The sequence below is a fragment of the Cornus florida genome, unplaced genomic scaffold (assembly GCF_030987335.1).
Source record: "Cornus florida cultivar Cherokee Brave unplaced genomic scaffold, ASM3098733v1 CherokeeBrave_3.0.0_Hap2_Chr10, whole genome shotgun sequence".
NCBI lineage: Eukaryota > Viridiplantae > Streptophyta > Magnoliopsida > Cornales > Cornaceae > Cornus > Cornus florida.
The window spans coordinates 63,619,199-63,643,028 of NW_026775580.1; the positions used below are offsets into that span (position 1 = coordinate 63,619,199).

The 23,830-nt window shown below is 33.2% G+C and overlaps 1 protein-coding gene and 1 long non-coding RNA gene across 2 annotated transcripts; both read right to left on the reverse strand.

The window, feature by feature from the left end:
- Nucleotides 1-387: 387 nt before the first annotated feature.
- On the reverse strand, nt 388-1,370 carry LOC132277714 (uncharacterized). The gene is made up of 2 exons (XM_059779558.1): nt 1,163-1,370; nt 388-860 (listed from the first exon to the last, which is right to left on the reverse strand). The coding sequence occupies exons 1-2, from the start codon at nt 1,368-1,370 to the stop codon at nt 388-390; spliced, it is 681 nt and encodes a 226-aa protein (XP_059635541.1).
- A 7,776-nt stretch (nt 1,371-9,146) lies between these two features.
- LOC132276005 (uncharacterized) lies at nt 9,147-18,956 on the reverse strand. The gene is made up of 2 exons (XR_009470820.1): nt 18,617-18,956; nt 9,147-9,507 (listed from the first exon to the last, which is right to left on the reverse strand). It is a non-coding gene; the product is annotated as an uncharacterized LOC132276005 (long non-coding RNA).
- Between the last annotated feature and the right edge of the window lie 4,874 nt (nt 18,957-23,830).

Consider the following 23,830-nt stretch of genomic DNA (forward strand, 5'->3'; position numbering starts at 1 on the left):
TTGTCCCTTTTTCTTTTTTTGTTTTGTTTTTTTTTTTTTTTTTTTTCTTTGGCCCACAAGCAACGGCTCTTTTCCTTATTTTTTTTTTTTTTTTTGGTTTTTTCTTTACTATTTCTTTTTATATGTAATTTATTTTTATTGTAAAAAATAAATTTATGATTTTGATTATTTTATTTTTTATTTTGAAATAAATATTTATGATTTCTATTTCTTAGTCTTTTGAAAAAAAATTTAAAAAAATTTGTCAACAAATATATATGAATTTTTGAAAACAAAATATCATATTGTTAGAAATGGTTTTTTTTTTATTTTTTTATGATCTTGATTTTTTTTTTCTTTAAAATTTGTCAACAAATATATAAGAAAAAAAAATTGTAAAATAATATTTTATTCATCACAAACATACAATATGAAGAAATACAATTTACTCAATATTATCGTTAAAACCTCTTCATTGTCAAATTTATTCCACAAATGCTCCATAAGATCTCTCTTGAGATCTCCATTGTTTTCTACATTGCGAATCCTGCTGAGGCGAGTGGAGATGTGTGCTGCCAAAAATGATCGGTCTCGATTGTATTGTGGAAGGTAGACCAACTCATCCATTGGAGGTGTCCATTCCAAAATGTTAGTGTCGCCCTCGTCTTCTATGATCATGTTATGCAATATGATGCACGTTCTCATTATCTTGCTCAGGTCTTCTTTCTTCCAATAATATACTGGTCCATGCGTTATAGCCCACCTTATCTGCAACACACCAAATGCCCGTTCAACATCCTTCCTAATGACTTCTTGTCTTTGAGCAAACAATTTCTCCTTTTCAGTAGTTGCGTGCGGATGGTTTGAATCAAAGTTGTCCACTTAGGGTATATACCATCAGATAGGTAATACCCCAACATACGGTGATGTCTATTCACCTCGTAATTAACTGGAGGCATTGTACCATTAATGATACGATTGAATACTGGGGAATGATCTAAGACATTCACGACATTGTGTGAACCAGCCATACCAAAGAAAGCATGTCAGATCCATAGATTTTTTGATGCAACTGCTTCCAATATGAGGGTAGACTTACGACCTCTCCCCTTGTGTGTACCATGCCACCCTTTAGGGCTATTCTTCAATTCCCAATGCATACAATCTATAGAGCCAAGCATACCTGGGAATTCTTTTTCTTCCCCTTCTTGAAGTAAACGTGCAATGTCGCTTTCGTTTGGTAAACGTAGATACTGCTCCATATACAATGCAATTACAGCATCACAAAATCTCTTCAAGCTTTCGATCGCAGTGCGCTCTCCAACCTTTATGCACTCATCACAAAGATCCGCTGAAATTCCATAGGCAAGTATACGTATTTCTGCTGTCATCTTCTGTATAGGGGTGCACCCCATATGACCAGTAGCATCGGACTTCTATTTAAAGAAGTTGTCATGAGTTGTAATATCGTTCAAAATGCGAAGAAACAACTGTCGTCGCATTCTAAACCGTCTACGAAAGTATTCAGGTGGAAACACAGGATTTTTGGCAAAGTAATCTTTCCAGAGTTGTTGTGTTGCATCCTCCCGATCACGTTTAATATATCGTCTCTTCTTTGGTTAAAATAATGCTTTTAGATTCTCAGGCGTAAAAATACCCAGAATCATTTTGATCCTTTTTTGATGGAATTGATAAACCGTATCCCGATTAGAATTTGACGAATTTTCTGAAGAATCAGATTCGGAGATTTGAAAAGATTGTGATGATGATGCAATTTTTTTTCTTATATAAAAGTTGAGAATTCAGAGAAGACAAAAAGTGGTAAAGGAATCAAATAAGAGAAAATATGGACTTGAGGAATGAAGGAAGAGAAAATGGGCTTGAGCAATTACAAAAGACTAAATTAGTAGTTTATATAGCCGTTGGAATATAGCCGTTGGGAATATAGCCGTTGGAATATAGCCGTTGAGAATATAGTCGTTGGGTATACAATAATCTCTATAAATACAACACTCATTTCACTCAATACTCAAAATTCAACACTCATTTCTCTCATCATTCAACATTCATTTCACTAAATCATCATCCTTCGACATTCAATGGATCAGCAACCTCCATTCAACAACCCTCATTTTAACCAATATGGAAACTTCGAAATACCACCTCAATTCAATTCTGGGTGGCACTCTCAAGATCCAATCCATTCTGAATATACATCTCAGCCCCAATTCCAAAACCAAATTTATCCAGAATACACACCTCAAAGTCAAAATCCATTTTGTTACCCTTACTGAAGAAAGATATAGCATTATGCAAAGCATGGATCATGATTGGTGAAAATCCAGTGACGGGTACAAATCAAAGTATGGGTACATTGTGGCAACGAATTCAGGCTCATTGGGTTAGGCAATTTGGGAGACAAGATAACTGAAGAAAGATCATACGGTGCTCTGATGAACCGTTTTTCAAACTTTCAACGTGATGTAAACAAATTTTCAGGATACTACAAAAATGTCCACGACAATCCAATCAGTGGTTACAACGAGTATGATATGGTAAGTTTTTACTTTGTACAATATTTTTTTATTCTTAATTTTAATCCAACTTATTAATTTCAATGATTATTTATTTTTTATAGATGAATGCTGTAAGAGAACTATATAAACTTCAATAGAAAAAAAAATTTAAATATGAGCATTGTTGGAATGTTCTTCGGGATTCGGAAAAATGGCAGATGCATTGCAACGTTAACGAAAATCCAACTAGACGACCAATGAAAAGAGGTGTTGATCTTGATATTAATGAGCCAAGAAATTGGTCTGAATCTACTCCAACAGCACCAGGTTCATCAACTCCTACAATATCAACTCTAGGGTCGGTAAATCTTGGTGATGACGATACACCAGTCAATACTGAAGGTTCGAATATGTCACGTCCCAAGGGACAAAAAGTAAGGAAGATTCGTAAAAAGAAAACGCCATATCTTGAAGCAAGTATTCTTAAACAATTGGAAGTTGTAATAGCACAAGGCGTCATGTTTGGTGAAGCAGGTGTGGAAGGAGAGCAAATGAGATTTCAACTTTCCATGGAGAAACAACGAATTAAGCAGCTGGCGATAGAATCAAATTTTGAGAAAGAACGGACTAAACAGTTAGAAATAAAAACAAGAGAAAGGATGACTGAAATGGAGTTTGAAAGAGATATAATGTGTCAAGATCCATCGAAAGCTCCAACAGAAGCAACAAAGGCATGGATCATTCAATAACAGAATCTAATTTTGAATAAACTAAATGAAGGTGGTGGTCATATGTAATTTATTTATATTTGTGAGAAAATATGCAATGTCTTTTTATTTTATTTATTTAATTGTGAGAAAATATGTAATGTCTTTTTTTATTTTATTTATGTAATTGTGAGATTATATGTAATGTCTTTTTATTTATTTTATTTATGTAATTGTGAGAAAATATGTAATGTATTTTTGATTTATTTAATTATGAAAAAATATATTAATTTAAATGTATTCAATGAAGTATTCTATTCAAATATATAAAAAAAAAAAAAAAAAAAATTAAAGTGGTTGAAAAAGTAGCTGTTTTAAAAAATATAAACAAAAATAATAGATATCAATTAACCCATGCCGTGACTAAAATATAGCAATATATAATAAAAAATATATCAAGTGGTTGAAAAAGTAATCATTTTAAAAAATACAAGCAAACAAAAAAATAAATATGTTTTAAATTTTTTTTTACTCAAAATATTAAATGTATTAAAAAAGTATAATAAAAAATAATAAATTAATAGATATCAATTAATCCATATCGTGTAAATTGTGTAAATTAACTAACAATATATATTATTGTTAGTCACATTAACACAATTACTGACGTAACTAGCAATCTAATAAAACTTTACTAACATGTATTACTAGCAGTATACCACTTGTCCTAAACCAACAAAACACAAACAAATCACGTCATCCACATGGTCAGCCAAAGCCAAAGAATTTTGGTCAAAAAAACACTTCAAGTGGGCCCTGCCACTATCATTACAATTTTATCTAATTTTTTTTTTTCTCCCACTTTCGGCCAGCCTGTTACTTCTCCTTCTTTCCATTACACCCACTGAACCCACATCAATAGATATACATCAACTCTCATCAATTCCCATAAAATTAACCCACCCACGTGATCAAACAAGGTAAAAGAAAAAATAAAGGCCGAAAGAAATCATTGATAAAGTAAAGACAACATTGATGGAGTCAAAACCGTATATCTCGGCATATGCTATCAACTTAGCCCCCATTGGATTTTGCCACCTACGCCTTCTAGCAGCCCAATAATCCACTAAAATAATAATTTAGGAATCCCACAAATCAAGACCCAATATATCTAATTAAAAATAATTATCATAAATACTACAATTAAATTATACATAATAATTTAACAATTAAAACATAAATAAATACAAAATTACAAGTAAAATTTAACTTGCCTGAATTACAATCACAGTTTAAATTTTTTTTCAATTCACAACAATAAACGCGTAAAAATTATCAGGATAGCAACGTAGGTAAAAATTGAATACAACTAAGTCTAGATATATACATATATATATATATCCCGTGGTTAAATTCAATGAGAACTATTTTAAATTTCAAAATAAACCCAATGATAACTCTCCTATCTCATTTTAAATACAATCTCCTATCTCCTTTTCAGTAATCTCCTATATATATATATATAATACTTATTTATGGGGTATTACACCATTAGTGAAAATGTTGAAGTGAAAATCGGTGCGATTCAAAGTGGCCACGTTTACTTACAAAACATTTTTGCCTTTTTTAGTCCTAAATTGGGCGGCCTTGAATCAGGCAGTTTTCTTTCATTTCTAAAAGATCCTAAGTGACCACATATGTCCTAGAAGACAGTTATACGCTTCCTAATGAGTTGCAAAGTCCAAAAAGACCGATTTACCCTTTTAACCCTAAGTGACCCAAATAGTGATCGGGTAGATTTTTTTATTCAAAAGTGATTCAATATGGTTAGAATTGGCTCTTAGGATTTCATGTAGGCTCTTAATGCCTTGTATGGGTCATATTAACCATTTTACCCTTGAAAGTTTATGGGTCGGGTCAAGACCCGATTAGCGATCCGAACCCCCAGGTGTGGGTCGTTACACAAATGGTGAGAAACTGAGAGTTGAATCTTGAATTCCACTCCCATGGAGTTTCAACTGAATACAATTAGAATTGTAGCCGAATGAAACTCAAGTTTCAGCGGACTAAAACTCCAATTTTATAAGATTGAAATTTCTATTCACTAGCATAATTTTTCCAACTTTAGAAGGCTATAACTTTTTCATTTTAACTCTAAATTGGGCCAAATTTGAGTTCAATATCAAGAATTTTGAGTCAAATTTCCAATGGTACCAACCCCATTCCAAAATTCCAACCGTTTAAGAAGTTATGATCATTTTAGTAAAGATTATTCCGAAAATCTCCTAAACCGAATAGGCTTATTTGTGGGAAAATAATGTTCTTGCATCTAGAACCCTATGGAATGGATTTGAATGTCTTTGATGACCTGAATGGAGCCCATTTGACTCATTTAGAGTCAAATCACTCCTCTCACTTGTCTTGGAATGACCATTTTATTTGTAGTTGGTTTAGGGGCTCGAGTAAGAGCCCGGTTTGTATCCCTTCCGAATTCATCACTCGGATCCTACAGATTTGGGTCGTAACACTTTGATGCCCTTAATAGGTTCTTCATTCTCTTAGGATTAAGTATCAACTCTTCCGTGAGACTTGCCTTCTTTGCTGGGGTAGATAGCCAAACTAAGGCTAACATTTTAGCTCTTCTTAATTTTGAAACTGGGACTTTGCCTATGACATACTTGGATTTACCATTGTCCTATAAAGCAATTAATGCTATTAGCTGTCAATATTTGGTGGAAAACATCACCTTTAGAATTAAGATATGGACTTCTAGATTTTTATCTTTTGTAGGTAGGTCAATGCTAATTAAGTCCATTATATGTTCTATTCAATCCTATTGGGCTCAGACATTTGTCCTTCCCAAGAAGGTGATTGATCAAGTGAACCAAGTTCTGAGGTGTTTTTTGTAGTCTGGTGTGGAGTTAAAGAATTCAGGGGCCATGGTGGCTTAGGACATGGTATGTGGACCAAAACCCTTTGGTGGTATTGGCTTTCCAAATCTAGAAATATCAAATATAATTACAAATTTAAAGTACAATTGTAGGTTATTTGATAGAAGGAAAGAAAGTTTGTGGGTTGTTTGGTGCTACAAGTACTTGATTAAGACATGGAGTTTTTGGACTGTAAAGGCATTTGCACTAAATTCTGGCTTCTAGAGAAGGCTTTTAAAGTTAAGGGATATGGCAAGAGGGATTCTAATGCATAGTGTGGGTAATGGCACTTATATTATGTTGTGGTTAGACAACTGGTTACCCAATGGCCCTATTACTTCACATTTCAACCTCATTGAAGTGAAAACTTTTCAACTAGATAGATTTATCAAAGTTGATAGTCTAATTTCCAGTTGCCAATGGGTTGTCCCATATTCCTTAGCTCATATCTCATTTTTCCAATCCCAGAATTTTCTCTCCTAGTTACACAACTTGCCTCTTCCATCCACTCTACCAGACGATGCACTATGGCTACCATCACCAACTAAAACATTCTCCCTTTCACATACCATCAATTACTACCTGCCAGTATCTTTTGTTCCATGGCACTGGATCATTTGGTTTAAACATCATGTCCCCAAGCATTATTTCATTGTTTGACTTGCTATAAGAAGAAGGTTATATACTTTTAATTATAAACCAATGCTTAAGAAGCATTACATCAATGCTTACTGCCTTTGCTTAGCTAGCGAGGAGTCTCTAGATCACCTCTTTTTCAAGTGTAAATTCTCTAAGGAAATTTGGAAGTTCGTTCAACATATTGCAGGATTCTCATCAAACCAAATTGCTGGCAGGATCTTTTTTCTTGGTGTACCTTAAATTAGAGTTATAAAAGATTTTTACTGCACAAACTGCTCCTCTTAGCTACTGTCTATTTCATCTGGTTAGAAAGAAATTCAAGAGCTTTCAGAAACAGGTCCTCACCTCCTTATATTATCATCAAGCAGATCAGAAACTGCACTAGAGGAAGACTAGCCTCAATTAAACTAAGATACTCTACTAACCTTTCATTGTTGTTTAGCTGGGAAGATCTACAACATCTATTCATGCAAGGATGCAGCTTCAAATCTGCTTAATCACTTCTTAGCTGATCATTATATTCAGTTTTTGCTCCTTTTGGTTTGGTCTGTGTGATGGCTATTAGTTTTTGTTCTTGTCAGCTCTTATGTTGTTTGTTGTCTTTGGGCTTTGTGTTGCCCTTTGGTACCCAATGTACATTCTTTCTTCATTTATACAATCTTACCGTTTAACTAAAAAAAAAAAGTACATATCAATCGTGACTTTTACTGGTTCCTATAAAATTTTAGTCCTTGTTTTGTACATATTTTGTTTAATGGATGAATTTATGTTATTTTTTATTAGAGGGAAGGATTGAGGAAAGATGGATGAGAGGAAGGATAAAAGAGTTTTTTCGTGTTTAATTGGAGGGAAGGGAAATGAGGGAGGAAGAAAAAAAAATATATTTTCAGAATCTTTAAGAATGTATCAAGAAAATTTCAATGCTATATCGGTCTCATGCTAAAATAAAACTAGAAATAAATTTTTTTTTTTTTTAAAAGTACAAAATCAAGAAAAAGAAACTAAAAGATGTAAAATTAACATGCTGCTCGTCAAGGGCTGAGTTGTGATCACGCGAAGAGATGGAAGGGTGGGAAAAAAAAAAAAAGAAAGATTTTTTTGTGTTGTACGGTAAGTACTGTAGCAGAGAGGGAAATGAGGTCGCGGGTGGTGTAGAGAGAAGGTTGATATATATGTAAATATAATGAGAGAAGGAAAGAAAACGGGTCATTGTAGAGATAGAAATAGAAAGGGAGATAAAAGGTGTATCAGACATAGTAATTATAAAAAAGGGAAAATTACATATAAATGGAGTCAAAGTTCCATATTTACTTAGAGGCTGAGTCAAAATTCCATATTTCTCTGAAATGGATTATTGAGATGGCACATGATTTTTTACTGTTTAGAAATTGTGGTGCCTAAAATACCCTTCCGCGAAGATACTACTTTTTCTTCGAAGGTACTACTTTTTTGAACTGAAGGTACTACTTTTTGACATCCAGGTACCATGTTTTTTAAACACTCGCGAAGGTACTACTTTTTCTCCGAAGGTACTACTTTTTCGAACTGAAGGTACTACTTTTTTGAACTAAAGGTACTACTTTTTTGTTAGGGAAGGGCATTTTAAGCACCACAATTTTTTAAACAGTAAAAAACCATGTGCCACCTCAGCAATCTATTTTAGAAAAATATAAAACTTTAACTCAGTCTTTAAGTAAATATGGAACTTTGACTCTATTTATATGTAATTTTTCCTATAAAAAAAGTGATGAATAGCCAGGAGTGTTACGATTAGTTTACAAAGTAAGTAAAAGAATACGGAGTTGATCCTACGTGCGCAAGTGCATGGGAAGTGAGGTGTAAGTGAGTTGTCTTTGTATTTGACGAGTATTCATAACATGGGGGTTATAAAAACAAATATTTGTATTTTCCCCCAAAATCATTGAATTAAAACCATGTTTGAGTTGATTCCTTTGTTTTTACAATTATTCATGAACACAAAAACATTAATTTATTATGATTTGAATCTCGAACGCGGGCAGTAAAAATGATATTGCGAAATATGATAGGATATGTTATTGTATTAATCTAAAAAAAGAACTCTATCTTGATTTTTATAAGAATTACCATCATTTCTTTTAATGAGGCATTTAATTTAATTAGACTTGGCATTTAGGAGTGCTACATATTGGTAAAATTTTGCAAATTTATGATTATAGCCAAAGTGTCAATACACTTTTAAAAAAGCTATTCCCATAGAATATTTGGGTACGGTTGGATTTAGAACTCATTTGTTTTAATGTCCATGTCACCCTTATGCTTCCTATGGTTGACGAGAAGATATAGAAAACTTGTATTAGATTTAAAAATGGCAAAAACCAAACAGAGTACAAAGCTAACAAAGAAAAGAAAAATAATCTAGTATGGAAATTTACCAAAGAAGGGGAGGAGACCAAAGTAGCAAAAACAACTCTAGTTAATAATAAACACCTAAAACTTTGGGGGATTGAATATATGCCTCCAGAACAAAGCAACCAAGAAAGACCAAGAAACAGATCATCAAATCTATGCCATTGCAGCTGAAAGGAGAGTCAAACACACACACACACACAGATATATAAGAACCACAAAATCATCGCTAAATAGACATTATCATTATTATTACACTCCGGAATGACGTTATTACTCCCATGACAAGAACAACTGAGCTAGATATGCCGCCACTTGAAAATGCATTTTAGAGACGGACAATATCATCTGCAGAGATGTGCTTGGGTGTAAGTCGAGCTAGTGCTTATAAAAATGAGGGTAACTAGTTAAAAAAAAAAAAACACAGAAAAAAAAAAAGGAATAAATAAACACATCCCAGAACCCTTCACACCTATCCGAGTCCACGTAACATAAATTCTTAAACACATAAAGACAAAGATCATTTTGATTGGCAACGAGATAGAAAATAAAGGTGAAAGAAAATGTGAAGACAATATTTCCCCAATTGTCATAACCGAGAGTATAGTAGGCTACTAAGATAGATTCATGGAGACAACGTTTTCCAAAAATTATTACCTATATCTTGGAAACAAATGTTTCCAAACCAAGCAACCACACAAAACGGAAACTTACCAAAACACTAGTATGGTGATAAGCATTAAACATAATCATTTAGCAGTATATTCTTCAAACTAATATTTAGCATTATATCCTCCAAAACCAACATCTAGCATCATATTATCCAAAACTAAGGCTAATTGACAAACTAAAAAGCTTCAAGATTTCCCATATTACTCCAACTTTCAGCAACTATGAGTAGAATGTAGACACATATAAATGTTTTTACTAAAAATTACTGATATTTATATAATAAAGACAAAAAAAGCAAGAGAATCATATACTATCTATTAAAAAATTAACAAAGAAAGGGGAGCCACAAAAGGAAGGTCACAAACTCCAGATAAAATTGAACCGCCAAGAGTTTGGATGAGACTATCATTTGCCTTCAGAACAAAGCCATCAATAAATTGATCCTACTCAGATCTCTGTCCTTGGGGAAAGGAGAGGCATTATGTCACAATAGCATTAAGAATAAATGGATAATGGATAAACACAAAATGATTCAACATAAGAGAATTTCGAGGATTTTCAACTTTATGTATCCTGATCCATTTTTAATGTCGTTACAAACAGTTTTAAGTAGTGACATTGAGACTAACATATCAAATTGGCTTATATTTAAATAGAATTAAAATCCACAATATCAAGGAAAGCACAAATCTAAAAATAAGGCAAAGATGTTCATAGAATTTTGCATTATAAATAAGAGAAATGCTAGCCACAATCGCTTAACAACAGTGCCATCACACTCGCAACACCAGTTAGAACACAAGCACCTTACTTTGAGTTTATGAATAAAACAAAAGTTCAAAATTGACATGCCCTTTCAATTTGATAAATTAAATATATACTACCACCATTACTAATGTTGTAAAGGATAGCTCAACACACTTTCATTCTGTGTTTCACTCTTCACTTTCTCTCTAAATTCTACCTTCCAACCAAATCCAATAACAGGGTTTTAAATTTACAATAATTAATCAAATATTATTTCTAAAAGATAGCTCAACACACTTTCATTCTGTGTTTCACTCTTCACTTTCTCTCTAAATTCTACCTTCCAACCAAATCCAATAACAGGGTTTTAAATTTACAATAATTAATCAAATATTATTTCTAAAAGATATTATCAAACATAAAATAGTTTAGAAGACTCATGGCATTTAATGTGATTTTCAAGAATTATAATAATTTCTTTTAATGTAGGAGTGCATGGCATTAGTCAAATAAGTTAGCAAATAACAGCATAAAGTGTCTGACTTCAAAAAGAATATCATTAAAAAGGTCATTATTCCTAGAATATTTGTGTACTGATGGATTTAATATTCATTTGCTTTATTATCTATCCACTCTATGCTATTAGCCTATTATTAATAATAGAATTGTGTAAAACATTAATTTTATTATTATTTTTGTTAGTGTTTTAGCACTTTTCTTGTAGGACTAATGAAAAATAAGTGTAGTTGATTATTGTGAAGTTAAGGGAGGTGAATAAACTCAAATGTGAGTCCTATCCACTACATCAAAGGAATAAGAATCCTTGAGATAGACAAATTGGCCTAACAAATAGGCCTAAGAATCATTTTTCACATTGAATGCCATGTGTAGATCTTGATAAAGTTTTATATATAAAGATTGAGGATATAGAAATTATTAGGTAGTCCGGAATCATTTGGTCCTGGTCAATCACAAGATGCTGACACATTTGGTGCATTTTGTAATTAGCAAAGACCATATGGTCCCAAACCACCTAATAATTTCTTACTAAGGATTCTAAGAATAGCATGAAAGGGCATCTCAGTTTAATTTTTTGTTTACAATAAAAAACTCAAATAGTGTAAAGCTTCGATCCACTTGTGCGGCAAGTTGCTACCATAGTCGCCAAACAACTGCACCTAGCATTTCTCTATAAACAAAAAAGTAACAATGCAATCTTTACTACATGCTTTGCCTAAATGTCACAACCTTGAATAATAAAAACATAATCAAAATTACATGCTGAAGCAAGTCTCCTTTGCCTGTCCCAAGACAGGCATTAATCAAAATTACTAGATCCAATGCAATCAATCTAATGCTGCAAATATATCAACTTATGAGAAACATGCTGGTCATATATATATATATATGAATCATGACATACCGGTATGAAGTTGCTCATCACTTCTCCGACGAGAGAGACGAGTATCAGTTGGTTCGCTATATATAGACGGAACAACTTAGCTATGTGTATGCGGCTTAAAAATGCATTCTAGGGTTTTGCAATGGTTGTTGACCGAAAATAAAATCAATAAATTGAAGAAAGAGTTGAAAAAGTCTTTTGCAATGAAAGAATTGGGGAAAGCAAAACAAATTCTTGGCATGAAGATTACCCGTGATAGGAGGGTTAAGAGGTTGTGGCTATCACAGAAAAATATGTTGAAAAAGTGCTTGAAAGGTTCAACATGGACAAAGCAAAATAAGTTGGAACTCCTCTTGCTAACCATTTCAAGCTCTCTTCTAAGCAAAGTCCTGATGATGAGAAAGAGAAAGAAGAAATGGAGAGAGTTCCTTATGCTTCAGCCGTGGGTTGTTTAATGTATGCAATGGTGTGTACAAGGCCAGACATAGCACATGATATTGGAGTTGTGAGCAGATTTCTTTCCAACCCTGGGAAAGAACATTGGGCAGTAGTGAAATGAATTCTCAGGTATCTAAAGGGTATTTCTAGAGTCTGTCTTTGTTTTGGTAATGGTAAACCTGTGTTTGAAGGCTTCACAGATGCAGATATGGCTGGAGATCCAGACTCTAGGAAGTCAACATCTGGGTACCTGATTACTTTTGCTGAGGGAGCTGTGCCATGGCAATCCAAGCTGCAAAAATGTGTTGCTCTCTCTACTACAGAAGCTGAATTTATTGCTGCAACTGAGGCTTGCAAAGAGATGTTATTGATAAGAAGATTCATACAAGAATTGGGATTTAAGCAATAGAGGTATCTGTTACATTGCGACAGTCAAAGTGCAATTCACTTAAGCAAGAATCCAAGTTTCCACTGAAGATCAAAGCACATAGATGTGAGGAATTATTGGATTCGAGATATCCTTGAAGAGAAGTTGCTGGTACATCAGAAAATCCATACTGACAAAAATAGATTAAATTTGATGACTAAAGCCTTTCCTAAAGAGAAGCATGAGTTCTGCAGAAGGTCAGCGGGTATGGTGGATCCTTCCACATAGTTGGGAGGGGGAGATTTATTGGGCTGGTTCCCTCCTCTATGGAGAGCCCAATAAGTCTCATATGGTTCAGCCCACTTGGATGTACAAAGCCTATGTGGAAGCCCGTATATCTATTCTCCTTTAGTGGAGATGTAGGGTAATGAGATGAAAGAGATTGTTGTTCAGACAATAGAAGGAGGCCGCGGCATATTGCTTATTTGGGGTTTTTTCTTCATCGTGAGAGAAGAGGGAGAGATTGTGGAAGACCATAGCCCACAACTCTCTGCAAATTAGTTGGCCATTAAACTACAATCAAGGTGTAGCTTCAGGGGGAGGTTGTTGGCATTGAGAAGATCATCCTCTTTAGCCAGGTTCTCCATTTATCTCTATTTTACGTTCTGCTTTACACTGGGTGAGATTAATTATCTATGTGGTTGATAGCCAGGGGAGGAGCCCGTGTATGCCCAGAGGGTCACGTGCCCCCCGCCTGGCCCAGCCCGTTTACTATAGAACATATACTAAATTTATATATTTTTACATATATATATATATGAAAAAATTCATATAATGAACCCCTAAAATTTTTATTTTCTAAAATTCTCTCTTAAATTTTGTATTTCTTCATTCTTTAAATTCGTTTAATTTCCTTTAAAAAGAGTCATATTTTCCTTTTTAAATCAAACACCAATTTTTTTCCTTTCAAAATTCTCACATTTTTCTTTCCTTTTTAATTTTTTTTTTAACTATTTATCTTCCTTAAATAATCATTAATTGACATCTTATTTTAAGTAATTTTTTTTTCCCTCTCCGACTTATAAAATTTATATCGTCGTGATTATTGATTTTTTTTTTTCTTTTTTTACATCGTGCCCTATTTTATATCGTCGTGCCCACCCTGAATTTAATTTCTAGCTTCTGGTTGACGTTTCATTCTGTTGTTGTTATCCGAAGGTGTTGATTGTGGAAGATTATTCAAAGTTGGCCCGTAATTTTTTCTAAAAGGTTTCCCATGTATATCCTGGTGTTCATTGTGTGATTGATTTTATTGACTGTTTGCTATCTCTGCTTTATATTTGTTAATCTTAGGCAAAATGACAATGAGGGAAAAGTTATAGTTCTGGGTATTCCGCATTTGACTTGGGTATTGTATTTGTTGCATTACCCTGTTATATCTTTGTTTTTTCCCCGACAATAATAAACCCCTAAAACTTTGGGGTATTAAACATATGCCTCCAAAACAAAGCCATCAAGAAACAAATCATCAAATCCATGCCATTGCAACTGAAAGGTGAGGCAAAATATACACAAATACACACACACACACACATATATATATGAACCACAAAATCATCTCACAATATATAAACATTATCACTATTATTATTACATACCGTAATGAAGTTGCTAATCACTCCCCTCATGAGTATCATTTTGACTGGTTATATATACAAACAAATAGAACAATTGAGCTACGTATGCCACTTGAAAATGCATTTCGGGGTTTTTGCTATTGTTAACCGACAATACAATCTGCTGTGCTTGGGTATAAGTTGAGTTAATGCTTAGAAAAATGCATTTACTTGGAATGAGAAAAAAAAAAAATACAGAATAAATAAAACCCATCCCTGCACCCTCCACAGTTATGTGAGTCCATGTAACATAAATTCTTAAAAAATAAATAGAGAGATCATTTTGATTGGGAAAAGATAGAAATATGATGTGAAAGAAAACGTGCAGTTCCCGACTGTTACTACCCTAGTTATCGCATTATTTCCACAATTGTGTGTACCAACTCAGAGTAGGCTAGTAAGATAGATTCATGAAGACCATATTTTCCAAAAATTATTACAAATATTATAGAAACAACTGTTTCCAAACCAATCAACTTATTCTAAACTATGAATCCACCACAAAACAGAAACTTACCAAAACACTAGTATGGTAATAATACATTTTTTCAATAAGGAATTCATTAAACATAATCATTTAGCATTATATTCTCCAAACTAATATTTAGTATTATATCCTCCAAAACCAACATCTAACATCATATTATCCAAAACTAAGGCCAACTTTGCATACTAACTTACTTGACATACTAAAGCTTTAAGATCTCATATTCCTCAACTTTTCAGCAACTATGAGTAGAATCTTGACATATAGAAATGTTTTTACTAAAAATTATCAATATTTTTCTAATAAAAAAAAAAAATAAATAAAAAAGAAGCAAGAGAAACATATATCTATCAAAAAAATTAACAAAGAAAGGGGAGCCACAAAAGGAAGGTCACAAACTCCAGATAAAATTAAACCCCCAAGACTTTGGATGAGACTAATATATGCCTTCAGAACAAAGCTATCAATAAATTGATCCTACTCAGATCACTGTCATTGCAGCCGAAAGGAGAGCCATTGTGTCACAACGGCATTAAGAATAAATGGATAATGGATAAACACAATGATTTAGCTTAAGATAATTTCGAGGATTTTCAACTTTATGTATCTTGATCCTTTTTTAATGTCGTAAAAAGCAATTTAAGTAGTGACTTTTAGACAAATATATCAAATAGGCGCTTATATGTTTAAAAAGAATTAAAATCCACAATATGAACGAACGCACAAATCTAAAAATAAGGCAAAGATGTTCATAGAATTTTGCATTATAAATAAGAGAAATGCTATCCACAATAACGGTGGCATCACACTCGCAGCACCAGTTAAGAACACAAGCACCTTACTTTGAGTTTATGAATAAAACAAAAGTAAAAAATTGACATGCCCTTTCAATTTGATAAATTTACTATACTGCCACCATTATAGATGTTGTAAAGGATAGCTCAACACACTTTCACTCTGTGTTTCACTCTTCACTTTCTCTCTAAATTCTACCTTCAAACCAAATCCAATAATAAGGGTTTTAGATTTACAAAAATTAATCAAATATTATTTCTAAAAGATATTATCAAACATAAAATAGTTTAGACCGCATTTAATGTTATTTTAAGGAATTATGATAATTTCTTTTAACGCAGGAGTTTAATGTTATTTTAAGGAATTATGATCATTTATTTTAATGTGGGTGTACATCGCATTTAATGATATTTTCAGAAATTATGATAATTTCTTTTAATGCAGGAGTGCATGGCATTTAATGTTATTTTAAGGAGAAGTTTGCAAATAATTGAATAAATTGTCTGACTTCAAAACCGATACACATTACAAAATGTCATTATTCCTAGAATATTTGTGCACTGTTGGATTTAATACTCGTTTGCTTTATTATCTATCCACTCTACGCTACTATTAATAATAGTAACATTAATTTTATTATTATTTTTGTTAGTGTTTTAGTACTTTTCTTGTATGACTAATGACAAATAAGTGAATTTGATTATTGATAGTGGGACAAGCTTTGCTAGAAGAGTACTGATATTCACGCCTATTTGTTAGGCTGATATTCACGCCTATTTGTTAGGCTGAATTGTCAAGCCTAATTTTTTTATCCCTTTGATGTGGTGGATAAACTCAAATGTGGGTCTTATCCACTACATCGAAGGGATAAATATCCTTAAGTTAGGAAAATCGGCATAACACTGAGAATCATTTTCCTTGCTAGAATTTCAATTAATTTATCACATTAAATGCAATGTGTAGATCTTGAAAAGGGTTCATATATAAAGATATTGAGGATCTAGAAAGTATTAGGTAGTCCGTAATCATGCTGTCCCGGCCAATACCGACACATTTGGTGTATTTTGTGATTGGCAAAGATCACATAGTTCCAAACCACCTAAGAACAACATAAAAGGGAATCTCAGTTTGATTTTTGTTTACAATAAACTACTCATAGTGTAAAGCTTCCATTCACTTGTGCAACGAGGTTGCCAAACAGTTTGCCAACCAACTGCGCCTACCATTTCTCTATAAACAAAAAAGTAAATATGCAATCTTTACTACATGCTTTGCCTAAATGTCACAACCTTGAATAATAAAAACATAATCAAAATTACATGCTGCAGCAAGTGTCACTTTTGCCTGTCCCAAGACCACCATTAATCAAAATTACTAGATCCAATGCAATCAAACTAATGCTGCAAATATATCAACTTATGAAAAACATAATTGTTTTAGGGAAGACATCAAGACAAAAGATCAATATTAATCGTATGCTTCATAGAATTCGTATGGTTGCCAAGAAGACAATCTAAAACAAGCCAAACCAAATCTGTTTAGATAAAAAAATTAGTATAAATATTAATTTCATTCAATATCAATATCTAGGCAACCAAATGGAGCACAAATATACTACAGAAAAGCAAAATAAATTAATTTCTAATGGAAATGTACCAAATAAGGGGAGACCAGAGTAGCAAGAACCACAACTCTGGTTTAAACCAAGGGCGGATGTAGGGATGGGCTTTAGTCCCAAAAAATAGAAAAAAAAAAATTTACTATACTAATTTTAGACCACCCAACAAAAAAATTATTATTAGTATTAGCTCATCCCAAAATTAGCCCACCCAATCAACCCCAAGTCAATTCAGCCACCATACTAAAATAAAGGCCCACGGCAAATAAGCCCCCAGGGCGGCCCTGACCCAAGGACAAAGTTTGCAGTTGCAGATGGAGAGAGAGAGGCCACCAGAAAAACAAAAAAAAATATTTTTAGGGCAAATCATTTCAGCCTCCCGAATCGCCTCCATCTCTATTCTCGTTCTCAACTCTGAACTTACCCTCTCTCTCTATCTGCAACTGCAAACTACAAAATCTACAAAATCAGAAGTTCAAAACCCATATATTTCAGTTTATCTGTCTGCCTGCAAGAATCAAAAGTTCAAAACCTATTACCTATATCAAAACCCATATCTTTCAGTTTCCATCGCCCGCTGTTCCAGTTCAAAAATTTTGAATCTGGGCACGAAAAATAGAAAAATCTGGAGAGATTGAATCTGAAACAATTTTTATCAATATGTCAAGCTTTTTGAAGATGGAAATCTTTTCAGAACTAAAAAAAAAAAAATCATAACAAGAACTTTACAAGCAAAAGTACTTAAAATAGGGTAAAGCTCTAAAGCTACTTCTTGAAAATTAAAATACTTACAAAAAGTATGTTTTTGAGTGAATTCCATAGTGTTGGAAGGGGCTTGCCATGAACTACCTCACACTCTGCTTCCACTAGTAGATTCTCAAATAGGATAAGTAAATTGGTCAAAAGAAGAGATAGGGTACTGAGTGGTGAATTGTTCAGAAATAAATTGGTATTTTTTTTTATTAATTACCCAAATAGGATTTTATATGCCTTAATCAGTAACCTGGTTAATTAACTAAAATTGAATTAAACAACAGTTGATTTTGGTTGATATATTTTGATTTAGCCCAAATCCTGGATCCGCCCTTGGTTTAAACTACACCCCTAAAACTTTGGAGATTAAATATATGCCTCTAGATCAAAGCCATCAAGAAACATATCATCAGATCTATGCCTTTGCAGCTGAAAGGAGAGGCAAAATATACACAAATACTTAAATACATATATAAACATATATATATCAATTATGACATACCGGTATGAAGTTGCTCAACACTATAGACCGAATATCAGTTGGTTCGCTATATAGACCGAATGCATTCTAGGGTTTTGAAGACTATAGTTGCTCGTCACTTCCCCCACGATATTGAATCTGAACACACCATAGTTGCTCGTCACTTCCCCCACGAGAGATATCTACGAGTATCGTTTGGTTCGCTATATATATAGACGGAACTAACTTGTTTATATAGGTGTGTGTCTGCGGCTTAAAAATGCATTCTAGGGTTTTGCAATTGTTGACCGAAAAGACCGTCTACTGGCGGCTGCGTCGGGTACGCGTCAACCTGATGCTTGGACAGAATGAGAGTAAAAGAAAGGTGGTGACACTTTGGAAATAGAAAATATATATATTCTTTATCACTCTTTTAAGAAAAAAAATCAAACATCTTAAATAATATACTGTATTTATATATTTCATTTATTCTTACTTTCAACTCTTCATTTCAATTTCTCTTGTACCAAATAATAAAATATTATTTCCTGCCATATGAAATATAAATCTCACAATATTTCGGCTCTCCAAATAAATAGAAAATTATACCACAAAAATAGAAATTTAATTGAAAAAACTTTTTTAAAATTAAAATAAACTTAATAATCAACCACAATAATTTATGTTGTTTACTCCCTTATTGAAAATGTTAAAGCAAAAATCAACGCGACCCGAAATGGCGAAGTTTACCTACAAAGCATTTTTGTCCTTTTTAGACCTAAATTGGACGGCCTTGAATCAAATTGCTTTCTTTCATTTCTAAAATGATCCTAAATGACCACATATGTCCTAGAAGACAGTTAAAAGCTCCCCAATGAGTTGCACGATCCAAATAGACCAATTTACCCTTGTAACCCTAAGTGACACAAATAGTGATCGATGTTGATTTTCTCATTCAAAAGTGATTCAAAATGGTAAGAATTAGCTCTTAGGACTTCGTGTAGGCTCATAATGCCTTGTACAGGTCATATTGACCATTTTAGCCTTGGGAGTTTACGGGTTGGGTCGAGACTCGTTTAGTGATCCGGACCCCCGGCGTGGGTCGTTACACAAATGGTGAGAAACAGAGAGTTAAATCTTGAAATTCCACTCACATGGAGTTTCAACTGAATACAATTAGAATTGTAGCCGACTGAAATTCCAATTTTATAAGATTGAAATTACTATTCACTAGCATAATTTTTCCAACTTTAGAAGGCCATAACTATTTCATTTTAACTCCAAATTGGTCTAAATTTTAGTTTAATTTCAAGAATTGTGAGTCAAATTTCCAATGGTACCAACCCCATTCCAAAATTCCAACTGTAGATGAAAGTTATGATCATTTTAGTAAGGATTATTCCGAAAATCTCCTAAACCGAATAGGCTTATTTGTGGGAAAATAATGTTCTTGCATCTAGAACCCTATGGAATGGATTTGAATGGCTATGATGACCTGAATGGAGCCCATTTGACTCATTTAGAGTCAAATCACTCATCTTACTTGTCTTGGATTGACCATTTTACTTGTAATTGGTTTTGGGGCTTGGGTAAGATCCCGGTTCGTATCCCTTCCGGATTCATCACTCGGATCCTACAAATTTGGGTCGTGACACTTTGATGCCCTCAATAGGTTCTTCACTATCTTAAGATTAAACTTCAATTCTTCCAAGAATCTTACCTTCTTTGCTGAGGTGGGTAGCCAAACTAAGGCTGACATTTTAGTTCTTCTCAATTTTGAAATTGGGACTTTGCCTGTGACACACTTAGATTTACCATTGTCCTATAAAGCAATTAATGCTACTGGCTATCAATATTTAGTGTAAAGCATCATCTCTAGAGTTAAGATATGGACTTCTAGATTTTTATCTTTTGCAGGTAGATCAGTGCTAATTAAGTCCATTATATGCTCTATTCAATTCTACTGGGCTTAGACATTTGTCTTTCCCAAGAAGGTGATTAATCAAGTCAACCAAGTTCTGAGGTATTTTTTGTAGTCTGGTGTAGAGTTAAAGAATTCAAGGGCCATAGTGGCCTAGGATGTGGTATGTAGATTAAAACCCTTTGGTGGTATTGACTTTCCAAATCTGGAAATATTAAATATAATTACAAATTTAAAGTACATTTGTAGTTTATTTGATAAAAAGAAATAAAGTCTGTGGTTGCTTAATGCTACAAGTACTTGATTAAGACAGGGAGTTTTTGGACTTTAAAGGCATCTGCACTAAATTCTGACTTTTGGAGAAGGCTTTTAAAGTTGAGGGATATGGCAAGAGGAATTATAATGTATAGTGTGGGGTAATGGCACTGATATTATGTTGTGGTTAGACTACTGGTTACCCAGTGGCCCTATTATTTCACATCTCAACCTCACTGAAATGAAAACTTTCAACTTGATAGATTTATCAAAGTTGATAGTCTAATTTCCAATTGCCAATGGGTTGTCCCATATTTCTTGGCTCATATACCATTTTTCCAATCCCATAATTTCCTCTCTCAGTTACATAACTTGCCTTTACCATCCACTCTACCAGACGATGCACTATGACTACCATCACCAACTAAAACCTTTCCCCTGTCACATACCATCAATTACTACCTGCCAGTATCTTTTATTTTCCCATGGCACTAGATCATTTGGTTTAAGCATTATGTCCTCAAGCATTGTTTCATTGCGTGGCTTGTTATAAGAAGGAGGTTATATACTTTAAATTCTAAACCAATGCTTAAGAAACATTACATCAACGCTTACTACTTTTGCCTGGCTAGTGAGGAGTCTCTAGATCAACTCTTCTTCAAGTGCAAGTTCTCTGAGGAAATTTTGAACTTTGTTCAATATACTGTAAGATTCTACATTAAACCTAATTGCTGGCAGGATCTAGTTTCTTGGTGTACCTCAAATTAGAGTTCTAAAAGATTCTTACTGCACAAACTGCTTCTCTCAGCTATTGTCTATTTCATCTAGTTAGAAAGGAATTCAATAGCTTTTAGAAACAGGTCCTCACCTCCTCATATCATCATCAAACATATCAGAAACTGCACCAGAGGAAAACTAGCCTCAATTAAACTAAGATACTCTACTAACCTTTCTTTGTTGTTTGGCTGGGAAGATCTACAACATCTATTCGTGCAAGGATGCAGCTTTGCAGCTGCTCAATCACTTTTTTGCTGATCATTATATTCAGTTTTTGCTCTTTTTGGTTTGGTTTGTGTGATAGCTATTAGTTTTTGTTCTTCTCTGCTCTTATGTTGTTTGTTGCCTTTAGGCTTTGTGTTGTCCTTTGGTACCCGATCTATATTCTTTCTTCATTTATATAAGCTTACCGTTTAACTAAAAAAAAAGTACATATTAATCGTGACTTTTACCGGTTCCTATAAAATTTTAGTCCTTGTTTTGTACATATTTTGCTTAATGGATGAATTTATGTTATTTTTTGTTGGAAGGAATGATCGAAGAGGGATGGATGACAGAGAGGATAAAAGAGATTTTTCGTGTTTAATTTGAGGGAAGGGAAAAGAGAAAGGAAGAAAAAAAAATTATTTTCAGAATCTTGAAGAATGTTTCAAGAAAATTTCAATACTATCTTGGTCTCGTGCTAAAATAAAACTAAAAATAAATATTTTTTTAAAGAAGTACAAAATTAAGAAAAAAAAACTAAGAGATGTAAAGTTAACACGTTGTTTGTCAGTTGGATGAAGGGCTGAGATGTGATCACGTGAGAGATGAAAGGGTGGAAAAAAAGGTTCTTTTGTGTTGTGCAGTGACAATTGTAACAGAGAGGGAAATGGGGTCGCGAGTGGTATAAAGAGAAGGTTGATATATATGGAATATAGAGAGAGAGAAGGAAAAAAAATTAAGAAAGAAAATGGGTCATTGTAGAGATAGAGATATAAAGGGAGATAAAATGATTATTAGATATAGTAATGGGATTACAAGAAAAGTGTGAATGCCTGGGGTGTTACTATTAGTTTACAAAGTAAAAGAATATGGGGTTGATCCTACGTTAGTGAGTGTACGGGAAGTGAGATGTAAGGGAGTTGTCTTTGTGCTGGTGATGTATTGGATGTGAGTATTCGTAACGTGCAGGTGGATTGAAACTAAATGGGTGTACTTAGGTGTACTTAGATGTGAGTGATTTAATATATATGTACGTTATTTATTATTTCCTTTTTCCTTTTCTTTTTATTTTCTTGTTTTCTATTTATTTCTCTGTTTTTTTCTATTGTTATTTTTCTTTAATTTTATTGTTTTCTCGAGAACTACAAGATAATTTAAAATTATTTGAAAAAGGTGATGCAAAATAAGATGTCTACATAGCAAACTAGCCATTACCCATATCTCATTTGCAGATGACATCATCATCTTCTCCTATGGTGACCTCTTTTCCGTTCAAACTTTTTTTGTGTAAGGTTCAGGATTTTTTTTCCTGCATTTTTCAGTATTTTTCTTTATTTTCATATTTATTATTTTTTATTATCAATTTGCGTGCCACATTGGTTCCAGGGATCATTTAGTACATTTTATCATTTTTGGATTTTCAAGCCCGAGAGGTCCTATGTGCCGGGTTTTTGTGTTCGGAAAACTTTCTAGTTTCATTACATTTTCTAAATTATCTTATTTGATGTGTTTATATATGCATATATGTGGTTAAATATATATAATGGCATGGTTGTGATTATGATTGTTGTGATACCCCCTCAATTCTAGAACCACGAGTGATCAAGTCCGAACACAGAATATAAGAGATATCAAACAATTAATATTTAAACAAGCATTTGAATACAAAAAGAATAATAAAGAATAAATAAATAATAAGCCGAAGGAAACTAAATAATAAATCCCTATTTTAAAATCCTCAAATAAATAATAATTAAAAAATCCAATAATAAAATCCTCCAATCTTCGGATACTAGTAATTAATTAAACTACAACTCGGGAATCCATACTGTGGACCCCTAATAATATCCTAACTGAACCGAAATAAAAATAATAAGTAACTAATGAAGACGAGTCCTACGTAGAGTCGGAAGAGTGAATGGCTATCTCTGCTCGGCACGAACAATCTCTAAGACTGGAACTGACGAACACCTAAAAAATAATGGTGGGTCAGACTCATAAATAAGTTCTAATCTACTACATCCCAAACAGAGACCCGATACATGTACACATCCTAATTAATTCAACAATAACTAAATAGTCCATATATAGATATATGC

Coding starts and splice junctions, on each gene's coding strand:
- LOC132277714 (XM_059779558.1), bottom strand. CDS start 1,370: ATGACAGCAGAAATACGTATACTTGCCTATGGAATTTCAGCGGATCTT. Junction 861..1,162: donor GGAAGAAAAAGAATTCCCAG/GTATGCTTGGCT, acceptor ATATACCCTAAG/TGGACAACTTTGATTCAAAC.